The sequence below is a fragment of the Erpetoichthys calabaricus genome, chromosome 2, assembly GCF_900747795.2.
Source record: "Erpetoichthys calabaricus chromosome 2, fErpCal1.3, whole genome shotgun sequence".
NCBI classification, from domain to species: domain Eukaryota; kingdom Metazoa; phylum Chordata; class Cladistia; order Polypteriformes; family Polypteridae; genus Erpetoichthys; species Erpetoichthys calabaricus.
In genome coordinates, this window is record NC_041395.2 from 149,778,196 (window position 1) to 149,799,810 (window position 21,615).

At 39.6% G+C, this 21,615-nt stretch overlaps 1 protein-coding gene across 2 annotated transcripts in view; it reads left to right on the top strand.

Annotated features, from left to right (window-relative positions):
* Positions 1 to 21,615, top strand: part of nyap2a (neuronal tyrosine-phosphorylated phosphoinositide-3-kinase adaptor 2a) — a 174,304-nt gene that overhangs the window by 39,931 nt on the left and 112,758 nt on the right. For both annotated transcript variants that reach the window (XM_028794632.2, XM_051922411.1), the window contains exon 3: positions 20,054 to 20,355. In XM_028794632.2, the coding sequence (XP_028650465.2) occupies positions 20,054 to 20,355 (302 nt within the window). The remainder of the gene's footprint in view (positions 1 to 20,053; positions 20,356 to 21,615) is intronic.

The window sequence follows — 21,615 nt, forward strand, 5'->3', positions numbered from 1 at the left end:
GAAGGAAGTGATAGAATAATGGAGGCAACATTTTGTGCTCATTGGGCAAAGTTAGATGGTATTTTGACTCTCCTATTCCTCTCCTCTCAGTATATGCATCTAAATTGCATTATACTGTATATTCAAATTTGTCACTTTTTGGCACCTTGTTAAAGTGTATGACAAATAAGTCATCTGTTATTTGGGGGTCATACCTGTAGTATATTGTAGTCTGGACCTTTGGAGATTCCATAGTGATAAGGAATTATGGGTATTGGGGAGCTTAAAGGAAGTGACATAAAATATAAGACTGTGCAACGTGTAATCTAAAAAACGGGACCTGTTAAAGTTTATTACCTTGAACCTGTCTCCGTCTTCTTCCTTTTTATTGGTACAATATTATTGTCCATAGAAATAACACTGGCGACGAGGATGCGACGGATTTAAAAGTGCACCGCTATGGCTACGCAACGTGTAAAGTAAGTTTTTTTTTCCGCTGGAGAGGAAAGAGAAAAGCTGCAAGTTTTTTATTTCTATTTCTGTGGTAACGTTTCTTAGTCATTCATTGAAGATAAGCACAAGGGATAAAATGGCAATGATAACGGGACATTTCGGGCCATTCGATGATTCAGTTGAGCAATGGGGCGATTATACAGAGCGATTTGAGTTTTTTGTGAAAGCCAACGCCATTGACGATGACTTGAAAGTGCCGACATTTCTTAGCGTTATAGGGGCAAAGACATTTAGTCTACTGAGAAGTTTGGTACGGCCAGGAAAACCCGGTGACAAGTCATTTGATGATATTGCAAAGATTCTGGACTCACATTTTTCGCCTAAGCCGTTATTAATAGCTGAAAGATTTAGATTTCACAAACGGAACCAGGAAGAAGGCGAGTCTGTTGCTCAATGTGTAGCGGTACTCAAGAAACTTACAGAATATTGTGAATTTGGTGCTAATTTGGATGACGCCTTAAGGGACAGGCTAGTGTGCGGATTGAGAAGTGAGGGCCTTCAGAAGCGGTTACTCACTGAGGCCAACCTCACATTGCAGAAAGCGATTGAGATAGCCGTGTCTATGGAGCTGGCTGCTAAAGAAGCACAGCAGTTAGGGGCAGCTGCTAGAGTACACAGAGTGCAAGCAGACTCAAACAAACAAACAGGGGGCACCAAACAGTGTTACAGATGTGGAAAGATGGATCACCATCCAGCGAATTGCTGGGCAAAAGAACTCATATGCCGTAGCTGTAAAAAAAAGGGCACGTGGAGCGTGCATGTAGAGCAAAGAGAAAGGAAGGCACAGACAAGGGGGAAACAGGGAAAGATAAAAAGGCATCCTGGTCTTATAAAAAGAAAAATTTGCACGTGGTACAGAAAGAAAATAAAACTGACAGTGAGACTGATTCTGAGGCTGAGCTACTAATTAAAACACTGAATAAAAAAAGAGGCTCAGCAGCATATACTATTACTGCCATGCTGGAAGGGCACCCTGTGAAGATGGAGGTGGATACTGGAGCAGCAGTCTCCCTAATATCAGAGAAACTGTTTAAGAAAAAATTAAATCACCTTCCACTGAAACACCCTAGGATCATAATAAAGACATACACTGGGGAGAGTGTGCCTATGTTGGGTAAAACAAAGGTTCAGGTTGAACTAAATGGGCAAAGAACCAAATTGGCTGTATATATTGTAAAAGGTGATTATCCAGCTCTGATGGGCAGATCGTGGCTAGAAAAAGTACAGTTGGATTGGACCAAAGTGAATGCTGTGTCTGTTGAACAGTCCGAGTTGAATTTGGTCCTGAGAAAGCACCAAGCTGTATTCTAAGAGGAACTGGGGAGTATAACAGGGATTAAAGTGACACTCCGGGTGCAACAAAATTGTCAGCCAAGATTTTTAAAGGCAAGGAGTGTTCCTTACGCTTTAAGACCTAAGGTGGAGGCGGACATTGACCGGCTTGTCAAACTAGGAGTCCTAGACCCTGTTTCTCATTCTGAGTGGGCCACACCTGTGGTTCCGGTGGTCAAGTCTGATGGATCTGTACGATTATGTGGGGACTTTAAGGTAACAGTTAACCCTGTACTCATAGCTGAGCAATACCCCCTTCCTGTGATTGAAGATATTTTTGCTGGATTAGCTGGGGGAAACAAATTTAGTAAAATAGACCTCAGCCAAGCATACTTGCAAATGCATGTAGATGAGGACTCACAAAAGTACCTCACCATAACAACACATAAAGGGCTGTACCGTTATTGTCGTTTACCCTTTGGAATTACTTCAGCACCAGCGTTATTTCAGCGTGCCATGGATCAGATCCTTAGTGAATTACCAGGGGTACAGTGTTACCTGGATGACATCCTGGTCACAGGGCGAGATGACAAGGAGCACATGGCCAATCTGGATAAAACCTTAAGCAGGCTAGAAAAGTATGGGCTGCGTGTAAACAAGGAGAAATGTGACTTTTTCAAAATGTCTGTGGAGTACCTAGGACATGTTATTGATTCTGAGGGGTTGCACACAGCTCCTTCAAAAGTGAAGGCAATAGTAGATGCCCCTGCTCCAAGCAATGTCAGCCAACTGAGATCATTCTTGGGTCTCGTGAACTATTATGGGCGTTTCATTCCACAGCTAGCAACGTTGTTGAAACCACTCCATGAGTTGCTGTGTGAGAGTAGACCCTGGAAATGGTCACAGGAGTGTGAAACGACATTTAGCAAAACCAAGGCCGCGCTGGCTGATAAAAGAGTTTTAACACATTTTGACCCATCCTTACCAATTCAGTTAGCTTGCGATGCATCCCCTTACGGTGTTGGGGCTGTGGTGTCGCATATTATGTCAACAGGTGAGGAGCGACCAATTGCATTTGCGTCAAGAACATTGAGTAAAACTGAAACAAAATATCCTCAAATTGAAAAAGAGGCTTTAAGCATCATTTTTGGAATAAAAAAATTCCACACTTACCTCTTTGGTCGAAAATTTACCCTGCTAACAGACCACAGACCTCTCACGTCTATTTTTGGCTCACACACTGGTGTACCATCTATGGCAGCAAGCAGACTGCAGCGCTGGGCATTGCTCCTTGGGGCTCACAATTATGAGATCAAATACAGGCGTTCGGAGGCACATGGAAATGCAGATGGTTTGTCAAGACTTCCCCTACCTGACCAACCCAGAGAACAAGGGCAAAAGATTTTTTACTTTAAGATGGTGGAAAATGCACCTATCACTGCCCACCAGATTAAGCAAGAAACCAAGGGTGATTATACACTGTCAAAACTACTCACCTGCATTCTTAAAGGGCAGGACCTTAGCACCCTTAATGCACTGCCTGATGTTCAGCCTTACCTTTCACGGGGAAAGGAGCTATCTGTGACAGCAGGATGCCTCATGTGGGGCATGCGAGTAATTATACCACAAAGGTTGAGGAAACCCATTCTGGATGAGTTACATCTTGGACACTGTGGTATAGTCCGAATGAAAGAGCTAGCCCGGAGTTATTTTTGGTGGCCTGGACTGGATCGTGATATTGAGGAAAAGGCAAATTCATGTTCATCATGTCAAGGCCTCAGAAATATGCCAAGTCCAGCACCATTGCATCCATGGGAATGGCCTGCTAGTCCTTGGCAACGCGTTCATTTAGATTTTGCAGGACCTGTAGAGGGTGTTATGGTTCTGGTCGCAGTGGATGCACATTCTAAGTGGCCTGAGATCACTGTCATGCCCGACATCACATCAGAAAAGACAATCCAAACCTTAAGAGAGATGTTTGCACGTTTTGGACTGCCAGAGCAGATCGTGACGGATAATGGGCCTTCTTTTGTATCCCAAGAAATGGAAGAATTCCTAAAAGGTAATGGTATTAAACATCTATCCAGCCCTTATCATCCTTCAACTAATGGCCTGGCTGAAAGAATGGTGCAAACCCTTAAACATGCTCTTAAAGCATCCAAAAGTGAAGCACCTTTCAAACAACGTCTTTATACCTGTTGAAGAAGCCGGTAGCACAGAAACGTCTGAGGAACCTAGTTTTAGTGAGTTGATCCAAAGCCAGCCAGGAATACCACCTGACTCTCCTGTTTCAATTCCTGCCGATGCTGTCGTGCCAAGGTTACCTGAGGTTGCCTTAGGGGATGAACATACCTCAGCTGTACGACGTAACCCTCTCAGAAGCAGGAAGCCTCCTGACCGTCTTAACTTATGAAAACTAACTATATGTATATGGAGATAAAGGCACAAAATAATACCTTATGTTAGCAGGATGTTGAGGTCATTTATCCTCTTTCCTTTGTTGGAATGTAATTGCATTGATAACAGTATGTGTTCTGTTTCATGTTTATTTTCCTGTTCTTAATAGCAGATGTTGTTTGTTATATGTTAGTCGAGTTTACAATTTTAAGCGGGAAGGAATATGTAGTATATTGTAGTCTGGACCTTTGGAGATTCCATAATACCAAAAGTAATGAGCATATCAATTTTACAAGTTAATAAAGGTATTCATTTGAAATATATCAATATACTCCGACACAAGAACTATTGATAGAAAGTTATGAGGATTACAGTGAAAAAAGTACTGTATATGTAGACATATTTCATGTTTTCAATTACTTACCAGTCACCGAAGGCGATACTCCGTAACACAAAGGAGGAAATTAAGAGCAAAATAAAATAAAAAGTAAATATATTGGGGTTTTAATTGCAAAAACAACAAAGGCCTAGCTATACCTGTGTTTCTCTAACCTCCTTGGGTGTCTGACAGGCATGGACTTAAATTTGACAGTCAGCCTTTCAGACCCCTCAAGTTACCATGTAATGCTTTGTCCCCATTAAAGTCAGTTTGCCAAACGTTTATAAAACTGGTTCAGTGAAAAGGAGAGAAAGTATAATGCAGTATCTTGCATTTTCTGTTTTCACTAATATGCAGTTACAAAAAGGCATTCATATGGTGCCAACTGTTTTGTTTGTTTTTTTTACTTCATATCTCCCTATTATAAAAAAAAATTAAAAAAAACTTGGAAGGAGACGAGATGTGATTTTCTCAGAGAGACACTTATACGTACCGCAAGACGAGTCCACGCTTGGGACCGGAAATAAAGGACAAAGAGTAGATGACAAAGTAGAACATCGTAAACAATTCAAAAATGTTGGCCCAGTATACATGCAGAGCAGGTTAGAGATAATGGAAGTACGAAAATTCAAAAGTCTCAAAAAAAAATTATAAGAAAGATCACATTAGCGCAAACAAATGGAAATTATTACTCGGTGAAATAATGGAACAGCGAAAAGAGATCGAATATATTGTTCAGATTCGGAGACTTGTAGATCGTTTAATTCATGTTGCCAGCAAGAATTAAAAGATTCCAAAAACGTTGGCACGATATGAAGTCCCATGAGACTGAGACTTTTAACATGAGATTTTTTCAAGTCACGCTCTATTTACAAATATTTTCTAACAAGACCACAGTCATCTAACCTCAGTTATGTGAATGCTTTTGTCAGATACAGTTCCTGTGCTCTCAGCTTTTAGTGGTGTGAATGCTTTTGGCAGACACACTTCCTGCGCTCTCAGCTCTAGTAAATTTTATCAGGACAATAATTTTATACGTTCTAGATGACACGTCAACAACTAAGCGAAGAAGAAAGAGCATTGGACAAACATTTGAAATACTTGTTTTCTTTATTAGAGAGAAAGAAATGATATTCACTCACGAGCAGTTATACGTTGCGTTGTCACGATGTAAGTCCAACACGGAATCAAAATTCAATGCGATCTTGAAGAAAAGTTAATTCCAAATATTGTTTTGACTAAAGTTTTAAAGTAAAAGTGACAATAATGTATATGTAACAATTCCCATGAAATAACAATCTCTTAAAATTGTATATCTGGTTAACCAAACCCAGGGGTGGGCGAGCGAAGAGAGCAGGGGGCAGAGCCCCCTAGTCTTTGTTTATGAATTTTTTTTCAGTACTGTCTTCAGAGACACTTTGCATGTGAAACTAGATATATGCATAATATACATACTGTATAACCATACAGACATAACAAAGTAGATTATATACAGTATGTTGAATATATGAGGGCTGTGCCAAAACTAACAAGAGCATAATGCCCACAGCACGGACTCCCCCCCCCCCCCCCGCCCGGTTCTTCCACTATAAGTGCGTCCCAGCCAGGCTGGCTGTCCATAATAGTGGCTTATAGGCAATCACTACAGGGCTGGCTTTCAAGGTCAGTTTTTAAAGAGTTTACCCATGATCGAGCACTGCTAGAGCTGATGAACCCTACATACGTGGATAACATCCACAGGAATTGCTTCTTGCACAATCTGTCCTCGTTAGCCTTTTTCCCCATGAAAAAGTCCTTTGTCTTTCAGATGGGAGAAGACACACATAAGTACAAGTTATGACAGAGTTTTCTCAACATTGTCTGACATTTCTTGATGATTACAATGTGCTTATTACTTATGCTGCAACACTCGTATGCATATAGTGGTTAATACTGAGCACTATTAAACCATTATCAATCCATCCATTATCCAACCCGCTATATCCTAACTACAGGGTCACAGGGGTCAAGGCAGGAAACAAACTCCGGGCAGGGTGCACACACCCACTCACCAAGCACACATTAGGGACAGTTTAGGATCGCCAATGCACCTAACCTGCATGTCTTTGGACTGTGGGAAGAAACCGGAGCACCTGGAGGAAACCCACGCAGACAACAAGCAGGGAGGACCCGGGAAGCGAACCCAGGTCTCCTTACTGCGAGGCAGCAGCACTACCACTGCACCACCATGCCTCCATTAAACAATTATTATTATTTTTATTATTGTTCTTATTATCAATACATATAGCATAATTATCCAACATCTTTGTCCAAGGTGACATGTTCACATGCCTCTGTTACAGTAAGAGCACAGGTATTTTACGAAACTTGCCTAGTGTTCACATAGTGGAAACCTAATGGTTTAAAGTCCACTATCTTAGGTTCTACACCACACAGTCATGATATGGATAAAAACAGAGGCAATAACTTCCTTAGCATTCCTATTTTTATAGCACACGGAGCTGGATATGCTAACCCAGGTGTACTTCAGGTGCTAGTATGAGAACGCAAAGTGCAATTGCAATATCCAAATCATCACATATCTTTGTCTAAGCAATTGCATTGATTTGTTCCACTGAAATATTACTTGAGATCTTTAGTCTCAGCTGGATGAGATATTCTGAAACCACACTTTAACCTTGGGAGGTGAACAATCTATGCTTAGACAGTGATAAGTCATTTATTTATTGGGTTGGCTTCAGATATCTGTTCATTAGACAGATTACTTATTGTGCTCTTTATGTGGCTTTTAGGGAGAGCAAAATGTAGGAATAAAAAATTGTTGCTGGAATCTCTTTTGAATGTGTCATGATAGAGAGCACAGCATTTTTCTAAATATGGCACGGATATATATTGTAATAGCATCTGCTTTGTCTAGGCTGAGCAAGGGCATTGTGTTTCCATTAATGATATTAAACCTCATCTCCTTTGTTATCCTTGATGGCATTTTACTTTCCATTTTTATGCAGTCAGCATTTACTGTACCTTTTAGAGGTACAAAACGACATTGTTCAGTTGTTATTAAAATAACCCTTATAATATATTTTAATAAATGTTGTCTTTACTGAAAATCACAGCTTAATTAAAAATGACAAAACATTAGCATAATAATCAATTAAATAGCTACAAAATATATCCATCCATCCATTATCCAACCTGCTGAATCTGAACACAGGGTCACGGGGGTCTGCTGGAGCCAATCCCAGCCAACACAGGGCACAAGGCAGGAACCAAGCCCGGGCAGGGTGCCAACCCACCGCAGGACACACACAAACACATCTACACACAAAGCACACACTAGGGCCAATTTAGAATCGCCAGTTTACCTAACCTGCATGTCTTTGGACTGTGGGAGGAAACCGGAGCGCCCGGAGGAAACCCACGCAGACACGGGGAGAACATGCAAACTCCACGCAGGGAAGACCCGGGAAGCAAACCCGGGTCTCCTAACTGCGAGGCAGCAGCACTACTACTTTGCCACCATTCTGCCCCTACAAAATATATATATATATAATGAAATGAACACTCACCTTTCAAGTAAAAAGAAAAAAAAAAAAACCAAAGCTTTGAAGTAGGTGGCAAAAAAGGAAAAGAAGAAAACAAATTCCAAATAAAAAAATATCAGAAATTACCCAGCATGCACAATATTACAGTATTTTATCACTAACATCCCCATCATCAGCTAACATATATCTGGAAACAATATGCAAACTTGTAAGTCTTGAAAGCCAGACAAACATCAGAAGCTTTAAATTTAAGTGTAACACTTTATTATTATTAACTTTAAATTGGTCTGATCTAAGCGAGTATGGATGTGTGTACTAGTGTACCATATTTCCTATTGGTCCGCCTAAAGTTAGCTTAAGTGGATTGGATGGAATTCCTTTTAAAAAAACATATACAATTCTTTAAAAAACACTTTTTTTAGAGAATGTTTTATTAAGAGGCAACCCAGTATCACAAAGGGCAACAGGATCCTGTATGAGATTTGCATGTTCTCCCTGTTTTCTCTGGGTTCCCTGGTTTACATCCACATCCCAGAAACATGTAGATTGGGTCAGTTGTCTACTCTACCTCAGCTTCATGAATGAATGTGTGTGGACAGGCATGCAAGTGTGGAGCAGGTTATCACTTTTGCTTTATGCAGCTGACAGAGACTTCAGCACTGTAGGGAATCCAAAAAATAATGGATGAATGGATTTTTAATCCAACCACACATTGAAACCCATTGACTGCTGGAGAACAAGTTATGCTACAAGACTGACAATTAGGGCCTTGTATATATGATCTCTAGTTTCTGGTACAATGTATATTTCTCCCAAATATCACATACCCAGACTGACAAATTTTCATCTATTCACTAAGATAATCGAAATTCTGATACTTCCCCCTAGTGAATTTTGATGGTGTTTTGACCTTAGTTGCTGCTTGCAGACTTAATAAAACAATGGCGATAAAGCCACTCATAACTCATTATTATTCAAATCTGAAATAGCTGTGTTATCAGCGAATCGAGCATGTGCTTTATTTGCAAATTAATGAAGCTCATTTGCACATCATGTTAATGGGAGCTCAGCAGACAGATTCGGGTTGGCAGACATAGCTTCTGCCAGAGAGTGGCATGATGGGATTGCTGGCACTGGTAGAGCCCAGAGAAAACAGCCCCTGCTGTTCCTAATGACTCCCCTGTCACCATGTTCAGCTCCTATTTCAGCTTTCTATAATACCACAAGTAAGCTTTAACAATTGGGCAAGTTTCTTTGTAGTACCTGTTTTATTTCTTTAATGAAACCCTTGGCTGTGTAATTAGAATCCTTTCTAGTCTCTATGAATGAAAAAAAGAGAGCGCATTATATGGTTACAATTTAGGAAATTGGTGAAGATGAAACCTTTTATTTAAAGAGAAAGAAAAAAGATGTCCATTTCATTTCAGGCAGAGTAATGTTTTTAATAACAGAATGAAGTACCTCACCTCCATGATCATCTGAGCTCACAAGAATTCCTTAACTGCTTGATGCATTTCTGCCATTTATTGGGAGTTAGGTTCTAGTTAGCTAAAAGAAACCTAAAATCATTCAACATCATTCATATTTATGCAATGGCACATTGCATAGCGTTGTCCCTCCCTACTACACCAAAAGTATTTTTGAGATCAGAGTGACCGCAATCTGGCAGAGAGCTGAATATATGGCAAGCAGAGCTCAAGGTAAAGACAGACAAAAGATGATCCTGAATAAAGAAAGATATGTGGCTGTGGAGGAGAGAATGACACAAGCATAACCTGGAACTGAGACTGCAATGTGTAAAAAAATGGATGACTTGCTTTCACCCAACTGCAGAATTAAAAGGGTTTTGACAGAAGGAATACAAATGGCATGAGAGTGATGCTTGCGACTGGAGTCTGTTTTGGGGTTCATGTAGCTATCTGATTAAAAGCTGCAGCCTTGCTTCTCTATCAATACCTCTTCTTGATAAGGGTCATGATCCCAATATGTCCTATTGCTTAGACCAGGCCTCTTTGCCATCAGCAGCACTCTCTTGCTCTTCTTGTTCATTTTTTTTGCACATGCATGCATTCTTTCCTCAATCCATTTATTTTCTGAACCTTCAGTTGCATTAAAGGGTTTGCAAAGTCTCTCAGCTCTAGAGTTTCAGGTGTACAATCTGGTCAAAGTATTTTCTGTTTGTTGTTATTTGTTCCTCAACTGTCTGTTTGAATTTTTCTCCAGGCATTCTCTGTTTCTTCTCCCACATCACAGTGTTGTGGATTTGTGACACTAAATTGTCCTCATATGAATTAATGTGGGTGTGTGCATGAGTGTGCCCTGCTATGTGCTTCTTAAGATGGCCCCCATAACTGATTTGTACATGCAGGCTGGTTAAAATTATTCCAGAAACATTAGGCACACGAAAGGAACCAGCTCCAAATGAGATGGCAGTCGTTGATATGACAGGTCAAACCCAGATCTTTAAAGGCAGTTTAGAAACACTATTTAACAGTACCCACAATTCTTTGAACTAATAGACAAAACCAGAGTGCCCAGAGAAAACTCATACAAACAAATAGAGAATGTGCATCTTTTACTGAGCCTGCAACGTGATTTCATATATATGGAGTTGTGACTCACCACAGTGACAGTTTTGACAGATACAATTCCAAGCTAGCAAATTAAAAATCAAGACGGTGTTACAGGGATACAGCAGGTAGTTTTGTTGCCTCATAGAGCTTTATAGAGATTGGGAGATAGTTTGGTGTACATCTAGGCCAACTTTGATGTGAAGTAGTGTATATGGAGGCTTTTCTGTGTTTATATACTGTAGATGTCCTTTGTTTTTTCACTCATAATGCAAAACATACTGCTAGATAGATTGGAGATTCCATATTTATTGAATAGGGTTGGGTCTTTGTAGAAATGGATTGGCTCCATTCTAATTTCTGCTTTACACCTTTTTCTGCCAAGTTTGGACCTGACTATCCATTCCCCATAAGCAGAAAAAACATGTTTAGAGAACTGAATGATATTGATCACCAGTCAATAATCCTAAAACGTCAAGGCCTTTTACTTAATGGTATTAAAATATGTTACTGTCATGAGTCTCATTGTCCAATTTGGTAGAACGCAAAGTAAAAATCCATCCACCCATCCATCAAGCCATTCATTTCCCAGCATGCTTTATTGAATTACTTCCACTCAGAGCAGAGTTCAGCCATTTAAAAAAAATGCAAAAGTGTGCCTCCTCACTGACATTAGGACATGATTTGATTCAAACGATTGATTTTAGTAAATAAAAAAAAAAAGTGCTGTTAGACACAGGGCGGCACGGTGGCGCAGTGGCAGTGCTGCTGCCTCGCAGTAAGGAGACCTGGGTTCGCTTCCCGGGTCATCCCTGCATGGAGTTTGCATGTTCTCCCCGTGTCTGTGTGGGTTTCCTCCGGGTGCTCCGGTTTTCTTCTACAGTCGAAAGACATGCAGGTTAGGTGCATTGGCGATCCTAAATTGTCCCTAGTGTGTGCTTGGTGTGTGTGTGTGTGTGAGTGTGCCCTGTGGTGGGCTGGCATCCTGCCTGGGTATTTGTTCCTGCCTTGCACCCTGTGTTGGCTGGGATTGGCTCTGGCAGACCCCCGTGACCTTGTGTTGTGATATAGCGACTGACATTAGACACAGAGAGCTTTAGCACAGAATATATAGTTATTGAAATAAATCTCAGCAAAGTGCATTCCTCCATCAATCCATTATCAAATCTGTTTAATTCAGTTTGAGTGCTAGGAGTGAGAGCTCATTCTGGAAATACTGGGTGCAAAGCAGGAACCAACCAAAACTGGGGCACCAGTCTATTATAGGGCACACTCACTTAATCACACAAGGCCACCAAAGAGTCACCAGATAATTTAACACACACATGTTTGACATGTGAGAGAGAAACTGCAGTACCCAGGGGAATATCCAGGCAGACACAGAAAGAACATGAAAACTCCACTATTCTAAACTAAGAAGCAAAACCACAATCTTACATGTAGAAGTGGTTTGGTGGGGGGGTTTGGATGTCAGATGAGGATGTGGTAAGCCCATTGTGTATGAAAAGAACTGCAATCAATCTATTGCATTCTTATGCAAATCATTTACGCTTCTCTCCCCACATATGTTGTGATGTCATTATCTTAATTGAAATTCCCGATAACAGCTGACAGCTCATTTTGAGCCACACTAATTTATGTTACAAAAAGACAATTGTTCTGTTATTATTTCATTATTGTAGCGGGCAGGATTGGGATCATGGTGATTCAATGAATTAGTTGGCATCCCACATAAAACAGATCAAAGTTCATTTTAGAATGACCAATCTTGTCCTTAATAAATACTGTAAGTGAGTGACCTTTACTTATATTGATACACCATCATATACCTATGAAAATCATAATGCAGCATGTTGGCATGGCAGCAGAGTGCTCAGCAGCACTCTCACAACTCCTGGCTGAAGCTCTACCCAATCAGTGCCTATGAGTATCTGAGATGTCCTCCCCATGTCTGCATGCACTTTTTCTTTGGGGCTTCTTACCATATCCCAAACCTTGACCTGGTGTGTATGTGAGTGTGTCCTGTGATGGAATGACACCCAATACTAGTACTGGTTTTCACTTTGCTCCTAATGTTGCAGTTGCAGTGAATCTCCATGCCTCTGAACTTGATAAATGTGCTAAAAATGGATGAATAGATAGTAATGGTGTAACCTCCTAGTGAGCATCTCAGCTCAAAATTATGTATCCATCCATCTTTCTGTTATTTAAAATTAATGCAAAGCTATAATCCAGTCCATACTTTATTCAAGGCCACAGTTAAATATAGCCACATGTATGCATGTTTATAAATAATATATACTGTATTCTTTTATCATCTATTCCATTTATTTTTATGACTGTATCTCTGGTTTGTGATACATTACATAAAATCATAACTTTAAATTTTGAATAATAGGTGTGTGAATCTGATAAAATACATATCAGCTGCCTTGACAATAGGGTGCTATTTTTAGGCTGGTGAACAAGCTTCAGCCCAAGATGGAATTTACAGCATGAATAATTTCACAGTATTTTCTGACACTGAGATACTGGTGAATGAAATGGCTTCAGAAATCTACTTTTGATGCTGTCACTTTCAATAAAGTCAATTTTAATGCGGTCGTATGAAATGAAACGGATGTAAATTTTAAGTGTAGAAAAAAAATGACTCATAGGTTAGATGCGCTAAAAGCCTACGCAGTGAAGTGATACCCGCATATCAGCGTTTACACAAAACATAGGATGCCAAGTCAATAGCAGGGTTTTCCAGCTTCTCCGTGCAGACCTCTCCTAAAATAACCATGTTTATTCACATTGCAAGAGTCAAATCCTTTAAGTTAATGTTAATGGTAAATTTAACTTAGTCTGCTTAGTTTTTGAATTTAAATATAATATAGCCTAACATAGACAACAGAAGATTCAGTTTAACCCCCTATAAGTTATAAGAAAATGGAATGCTCATAATTTTAACTCTGTGTGACAGTGCCGTATTAAAAAAGTATTAAGGGCATAAAGCGTTCTGACCGTTACATAGACCACTACGTAAAAACCTTAAGAAATGTAAACTAGATATTTAAGCAGAGTATCATGTTTCCCCTTTTTTCCAATTTTTTTAGTGTATTATCAACTTATTTCCTTGTTTTTTGTATGAACTGTTTGCTTCACTAAAACTTCACTAAAAAAGTGAGAATGGAGATAAACTGAGAAGAAGGATCAGCCCCCAACACTCACACCCACACCCAAACTGGGCCAATTTAGGCTATCGAGTCAATGAAACCTTCAGGTAATTGGAATGAAAACCCATGTCGGAAGAGAAAGACCCACACAGACACAGGAAGACTGTTCCAACTCTACACAGAAGCTGTCTGAGCTGTAAGGCAGCAGCATTTCAATATCATAGTCTGGTATTTATATATTTGTCTGCAATTTCAAGAGTGATCACTTCTTTCAAAATAGAAGTTCACCCTTAATGGCCTAGCTATTTGCATAAACTTTGTATAAAGCAGGTCAATTTTTCAATACCTGTGCCACCTGATGACCTAGTCTGCAAACACATCTGTTAACAAAACGTGTAAAGTGTATCTGTTATACACATTTTTGATCAGTGTCCTGTAACTTATACAAAATTAATACTTTTTCTATATCTTGATTAAATGGGATCCTTTTACACAGTAACTGTAGACTAAATTTTCACCCTGTCTGTTGTGGAGTCTGCACATCTCATGTCTGTGTGTGCTTTCAGTCGTCATTCTGGCTGCCTTCCACATCCTGAAGACAGGCAGTTTTGGCTGTTTAGCAACTTTATGGTGCTAAAGGCGTGTGTGTACAATATAATGAGATGGTGCCTTGTCCAGGGTCCTCTTGTTTCTCTTCTTTCTTGACCCTATATTAATTTACGGAGGTTAAATATGTAATTTCATTTTCTAACACTGCAAATCCTGACCAGGTTTGTGGGACTGGCGCCAATACCAGTAAGCATAGGGTGCAAGGCCCGAACAAACCCTAGACAGAGCACCAATCCATCACAGGATGAACACACACACACACACACGCACACACTTAGCCAATTTAACAACATTAATTCACCTAACATGAATTTCTTGAGCACCCAGAGGAATTCCACACAGACACCCAGAGAACATGCAAACTCAATGCAGGGGAGACCCAGGATATAACTTACTGAGAGGCAGAAGTGCTACCACTGCAGCACTGTTAAATAAATGAATGAAAATGTAATATTTCCTAAGTAAGTTGTGACTTGCAGTTAAGTCTAATGAGAAAAAATAAATCAAACAGTTTACCATTATTATTACAAAGCTGTCTTAACTGAAACATTTCTGTTCATTCTTTAATTTAAAAAAACAAATAACTACAATAATGAGTTCCATATTGAAGAGAAATGTTCAGGTCACATATTTCAGGTCAAAGTGTATTCCAAAGTTGAATCACAGTGAATATTAGAATTAGCTCTTCTTTAGTATGTAATCCTTCTCCACTTCTTTACAAGAAAAATGACTTTACACTTTTTCTCATTCAGGCCCATTCCACGTGGTAGGAGCCAAACTACTGTACATCAAATATTTCAATTAAAAAAATTACTTCCTGTGGTCAGCGTCCCATCCAGGGATGGTTCCTGCCTTGTAATAATGTTATTATTAGGCTATGTTATGTTAATTCATCTGCGGTGGGCTGGCGCCCTGCCCGGGGTTTGTTTCCTGCCTTGCGCCCTGTGTTGGCTGGGATTGGCTCCAGCAGACCCCCGTGACCCTGTATTTAGGATATAGCGGGTTGGATAATAGATGGATGGATAGATGATAATTCATACCAAAAATCAATTGTTAAAGCGGTTACAGCAGTACAATGAAATAAAACATCATCTGCATTAACTAGAGTCTTGGCCACCGGTCACTGCAGCTGTATTTGTGTTTTCCTGCCTAAACCACAGTAATACAAAATTGAGCTTTGAAAGCTAATATCCACATCCACATCCAGTCCACTGTTGTTATCTTGATTACTGACCTTTTTGTAATAGCTGGGTAGGGCAGAAAAGGAAGACTAAAAAGTCAAGTACTCACTGTTACAGAAACACTTGCAGACCACACTGAAGTACTGTAAATGTGGTAGAAGAAAAAAAAATGTTTTTATTCACTGAGCGCTTATCTTCACTTCAAAATCTCTTAGCGGTAGGGATAGCACTTACAGTAAGAGAAGCACGCTGCTACTTAATTAATGCTGCCAGTGATTTACAGTGTATCCTTTGAACCACATAAGAGCTTGTTTTCGATTTCCAATCCAAACCATTATAATCTCAATTATAAATCCTGAGCTAATCATTTATAGAAGTGTTATTTATAGCAGCCTCTGCATTGATGTGCTGCAGCACTGCAGCTGGGCTGTGAGGCCTCAGGGTACATATATTTTTTGGTTACTGTGTCACAAAGCATATTTTTGCATTTTACAGTCCACATATTATATAACATTGAAATGTCTGTTATCTTTATCTTACATAAAAACTATAAATGCTCAACTGAAACACTGAATTTCCTAGTGTGTAAGTGTAACCCTTTAGTGGTAAGGTTTTTCCTTTCAGACTTTTATTACAACTGCTTTTATTTCTGTTTTGGGAAGCACCCCAGATAATAATGGGCTAAATGGCTGTCTCTTACTACTTATGTTCTTTTGAAACCCTCAGAAATTCTCCCATCAGAATTGTCCGTTATTTATTTATTCAGGCTGTTTTTGCACAATCTGTTTTCCTTTAATTGGACTCTGAGCTAAGATTCCCTGAGCTCTGTTCTGAATTGTTTTGATCGCATTGAGGCAAGAGTAGCTTGTTGTGACATGCAGTGAAGCTGGGCAGATCAATTCCCAAGGTACTTTCTTTTCAGGGTTGACGTTGGATTTTCCATTATTACCTGCTAGCCTCTTAATTTCTGTTTGATATAATATAGTGGAAAAAATCTTGGCAAAACTCAGCCATGGAAGAAAATGTCATCTCTATTTGCAGCCATTGATAAGGCAGAATGATACAGAGGCCGAGAAACCTGGCCTTTTGATGACACCATGTTGGAGGCTCACATGTAATATCTGGGTAGTATAATGGTGTGCTTTTAATCTCTAAAGAGAGGTTCTGTGAGCACTTCTCTGAAAGATTTGAAACACAATGAGTGTCTTATGAATTCTAGTCACTCATTTCACAGTCATTTTGAGCTAAACCCAAAATATTGAATTCTATGACTATTTATTGAAGTAAATTAACATATGAGAAGATACACAATTATTAAATATTTATTTCACAAAAAAAGGGCAAAGGGGAAAACACAAAATAGGACAACACAAAGTAATAAATCAAAAATAAACAAAGTTTCCTACCATCTCTCAGTGGCTCTTCTTCTTGCCTGTCATGAGGTAAGTCTCATAAATGTTCTTAAATCCCATCATATGTTATGTCGTTGTATCTTCAGTAATTAAAATGATGACAAGGTCAAGCAGTGAAAATCGTGTCCAATGTTAATGGATAAAAATTCTTGAGAAACTTTGACTAGTGATTTCTTAGGAACCAGTGTGTTTTCTGTTTTTTGAACTTTTGGCCTGTTTATTCTGACTTCAACTTTTTCTTTTCGGTGTTATTTTGTTGGCAATCAGCTTGACTATTAACTTCATTATTGCGTGCCCCCTTTAGTCTTTGCATTGGCTGGTCTTTTTCCAAGACACATTATATTCTGATCTCCCAATCCGAGACATTACACCCACCAGTTGAATTTTTTCCTTCCTTCTTCTCCTGACTACACATTCACCCAGCCTCTGAGCTTAGAGGGGCTTTCCAGCTTATATATTGGAGGGCAGCAATGTCTGCAAGGTTACTGTTACTGCTGCTAATGCAACATACTCAATTTCCCTTAATTTTAATTGATTTGTTTGTTTGGTTTCAGAAACTTCTTTGTTTCTCCTTTTCTTAAGCAGCTGCCTAACAAAGACATGAAAAGTGATATGGCATCATACTAGAATTATTTCCATTTATAGGGTGTGATATTTGCCCGGACACCACCAGTCTGAGACCACATCTTTATCCAAAAGACTTCTTTATTTCTCTTCTTCTCCACACAACAACACTCAGTCCCGCACAACCACAGTGCCTTCAGTCCCAGTCACCTCTCTCCTGGGCTTTCTCTCTCCTCGTCCCTGGGCCACCTGTCCTCTCTCTCCAGGAGCTTCGTCCTGCTCCTGCTCCCGACTCCAGCTCAATGACAGGAGGGAGGCGGCCCCATTTATCCTCACCCGGATGAGCTCCAGGTGCTCTACCTGACGTCACGTCCTGGTGTGGCGGAAGCGTCAGGAGATCACCCAGAAGCACTCCGGGTGACCCTGGAAGGATCGTCCTCCATCTGTGTGGCGGAAGTACATAAGTCCTGGACTCCATGAGGCTCGGGGCGCCCCCTGGTGGTGAACAGAGGCCCCAACGGTCCTGAGCCTTCCTGCTCCCCTTCCATGGGCCTCTTCTACTCCAGGGCGGTTGCCCCCTCGTGGCCTGGAGGACAAATGTGCCCCGTCTTGGTCTTTCCAGGCGTCCCTGGAACTGTACAACACTGTACGACAAGGGATGGGTCTAAAAAGTGCCAGGGACCTCAAACCACAGTGTTTTCTGCCATCAAAAAGAACACAGGAGATCCGTTAAAGGGCTATGCTTCATCTTTTCTCAGTCTCCATCTATTTTCTCAGAAGAGAGTCAGAGTTGCTTGAGAACAGTCTGGTTTTGCCTGGACCACATTTTTGTCCCAGGCTGTGGTTAGTGTTTGAGATTATCTGTGGCACTAAGGACTTGTACAGAGCATATCATCCTATGCAAATGGCCTTTCCTCAGTCCTGATATAACAATATGTGTCGTTTCTGCCAGTGCTTTCTCTTCCCTTGTCCCATACCACTTTTTCATGTTTGCAGTGCTCCTATCTCCATGCCAGCCATTGCGATGTGTATATGTGTGTGTGTGTGTCTTTTAAATATCCTTTGGATTAGAGGCAGCTTTTCTTTATTTGTTTTCCTTTATCTTCTGTGAGCCCACTGCTGTCGCTCTATACAGGCCAGATCATTTTCATTTACACTTGGCCCTTGTCCAGACTATTGTACCTCCCCTCCCGTCAAGAGAGTATTTAGCCAATCCAATATCTACCAGTTCTAACATCAACAGCGTTGTTCAAACTGTTGGGATAATTAAAAATAAAATAAATGACATTGTATATGTTAGCATCATTTAAGAAGATCATTACAAATGGTTACAGATTGCACTAATTATACCAAAGTGTTTCAACCATTGATTGTGTAGCACTACATCTTTATCACTGTTGTTTCTTTTGTCTCTGATCTAAGTAGTGTATTTCTTATGACATTTTATTAAATGCATTGATATCTGCTCCATTAAACTTTGAAATATAAAACAATGCAAAGTTGAAAAAACCACTACAATCATATACAAATGGTATTTAAAATATTTAAAGCAATATTTAACTCATTGTCAATGTAAGGCCCTTAAGAATACGTAACCTGATTAGAGCTCATAGACAGTTTCATGCCGGCTGGCAAATCTTTCTTGAAGTTTAGTTTCTTTTACTTCCTATTCCATTCATTTCTTTTTTCATTCCCCACTTTCATTCTTTTTTCTTTGTTATTTAAAACACTACCTCAGTCTTTAAAGACATAATTTTTAGTAGTCTTACTTTGTAAATTGGCAAATCTTTGCTTTTATTTGGAAAAGTTTTGGACAGTTCATGTTCACTTTTGAACAAAGATTACCAAAATAATGTCTTATGAAAAGTTGCACCTCCTTGTTGTTTGCCTACACAATGAGAGAAACTTATTTGTTGGCTTGCTTTGTTACTTTGCCAATCTTCATGAATGGTGAGAAACAAAGTGGGCTAATTGAGTGATATTTTGCAGGCTCATGAACTCTGTAAATGGCTTCATTGCTTCCATAGAACATATTTCTGTTTATGTTCTATTATCCCCTTAATGAAGAAGTTAATAGCAAACTGAGTAACTACCAGTAGCTGTCTGATGTAAGAATTCAAAAAGCAAGGTTTTCAAAGTCTGAGGGTGCATTCTCAAGTATTACAGTAAAATAAAAATGCTCAATGATTTTTAAAACTAAATAAACCTTCACAAACAACAGTGAAATTGATTAAGTGCTTTCAATAACGTATGGATGGTACAGTAAAGATAAACTAATTTTTGACCTCTGTCTTCCTTTGAGACCCCCTCTTGACACAGATATGTACTACATGTACTTTTCTGAGAAAAACAATGACCATCCACAAAAATTTAACATCAAGCCAATAAAGTGGTGCCAGATGGATGATTATTTTTTAACTTTAAATTATTTTCAGAAGCTTTATTAATCAAAGTTATTTTATTTTTCCTTTCAGAATTGGAGAGGATGTTGGGAGAGGAAGTGACGGTGGGTATATGGGGAAACATTTCCGTATGGGATTTATGACAATGCCGGCTCCTCAGGATCGTCTGCCTCACCCTTGTGCGGGTGGCTTTACTGTCCGTTCACAGTCACTTCACTCTGTCGGTGGCGGGGAAGATGACAGTTGCCTCGGTTCTCGTAAACAGCCACCTCCAAAACCTAAGAGGGATCCCAGCACTAAGTTAAGCACTTCATCAGAGACTGTCAATGCCCCTGTTCCTTGTAAAACTGGGAAGGATCTGGAGATAAATGATGGTAAGTTCTGTGATATGTTTCCTTTGAATTTTGCCTCCTATCTGTCCCTCCTCTTTCTTCAATACTTAGATCACAGGATTAAATGTGATCTAGGGCACCATCAATGTGAATGTGGCATGCTCCTAATGTATTTACAGGAATGTCATTACTCAAAAAATCCTCTCAACTTTTTTACACAATACTTAAGTGTCACATGATTGAGAGGAACATGGGAAAATATATGCAGCACTCCTTTTGAGTTGTGATTTTATTGAGCATTGGAGTTAATAGCGTAATTTTGCCACACATTCTTGAAGTTTGATTTTGATTTTTGCCTTCACAATATGGATGTTCTTGAATTGTGGAGTCTGACAAATACTCTGTTCTTCTGCATGCATCTGACTGTCTACACTGGGGCTAGGAAAATCAGCACATGAAAAGGGTGTAAAAAGGGGGAGCATAATCAAGCCTTATGTCTAACATTGGCACAACCTCAAATAATCTTCAAATGACTTATGATATTAACACTATTGACATGAATGAACCTTTCACTGCATGGATAGCAAACATACAAGCAGATGCCAAGGCAATGCTCATGCATTTTTCAACACAGTCCATTTAATCTATTGATGTAAAAACATTTGAATATCTTGAGAAAGAGCATCCTTTTTGCAAACCTAGGCAAATTGGCAGGACCATATACAGTATAATCTTCAAACGGTGTGCAATGTCAAACGTGGGTACTGTGCTGTTGACAAGAATCAACCTTTGTAGAGCATATAGTCAATCATCCCACCAGCAGCAGAGCACTCTGATCATCATGATACATTTTTGCCCATTTTTTAATATGAAAATACATATCTTTCCCTGGAAAAGCTGGCATTATGTCTTCAATTAATTTTGTGGACCATTAAAGTCCAATATTACAGTAAAAATGTTTATGTGGCATCTTCCAACGCAGTTTGTTATCATAATATCTCTGCAGTGGACCAGAAAACAGCTGAAGACAGTGTCGTGAACCACTTCTAACATCATTATTGGTCACACTAGGGATTCACTTCACTTTTGCAGACTGAAAAGTAAAGCCATTAGGATCATATACAAAACATCATATGCCACCCATACTCTCTTCGCTTTCCTTCTATTCCATAAAAAGCTTAGGTCAAACAAGACCAGAAGTGCCAAATTTCAAAGAGATACAGTATTTGACTGTAAAGTCTGAGATGCATGAATTTGACCTTAAACGTCATCTGCAATAATTTGATGAAAACTGGACATCCA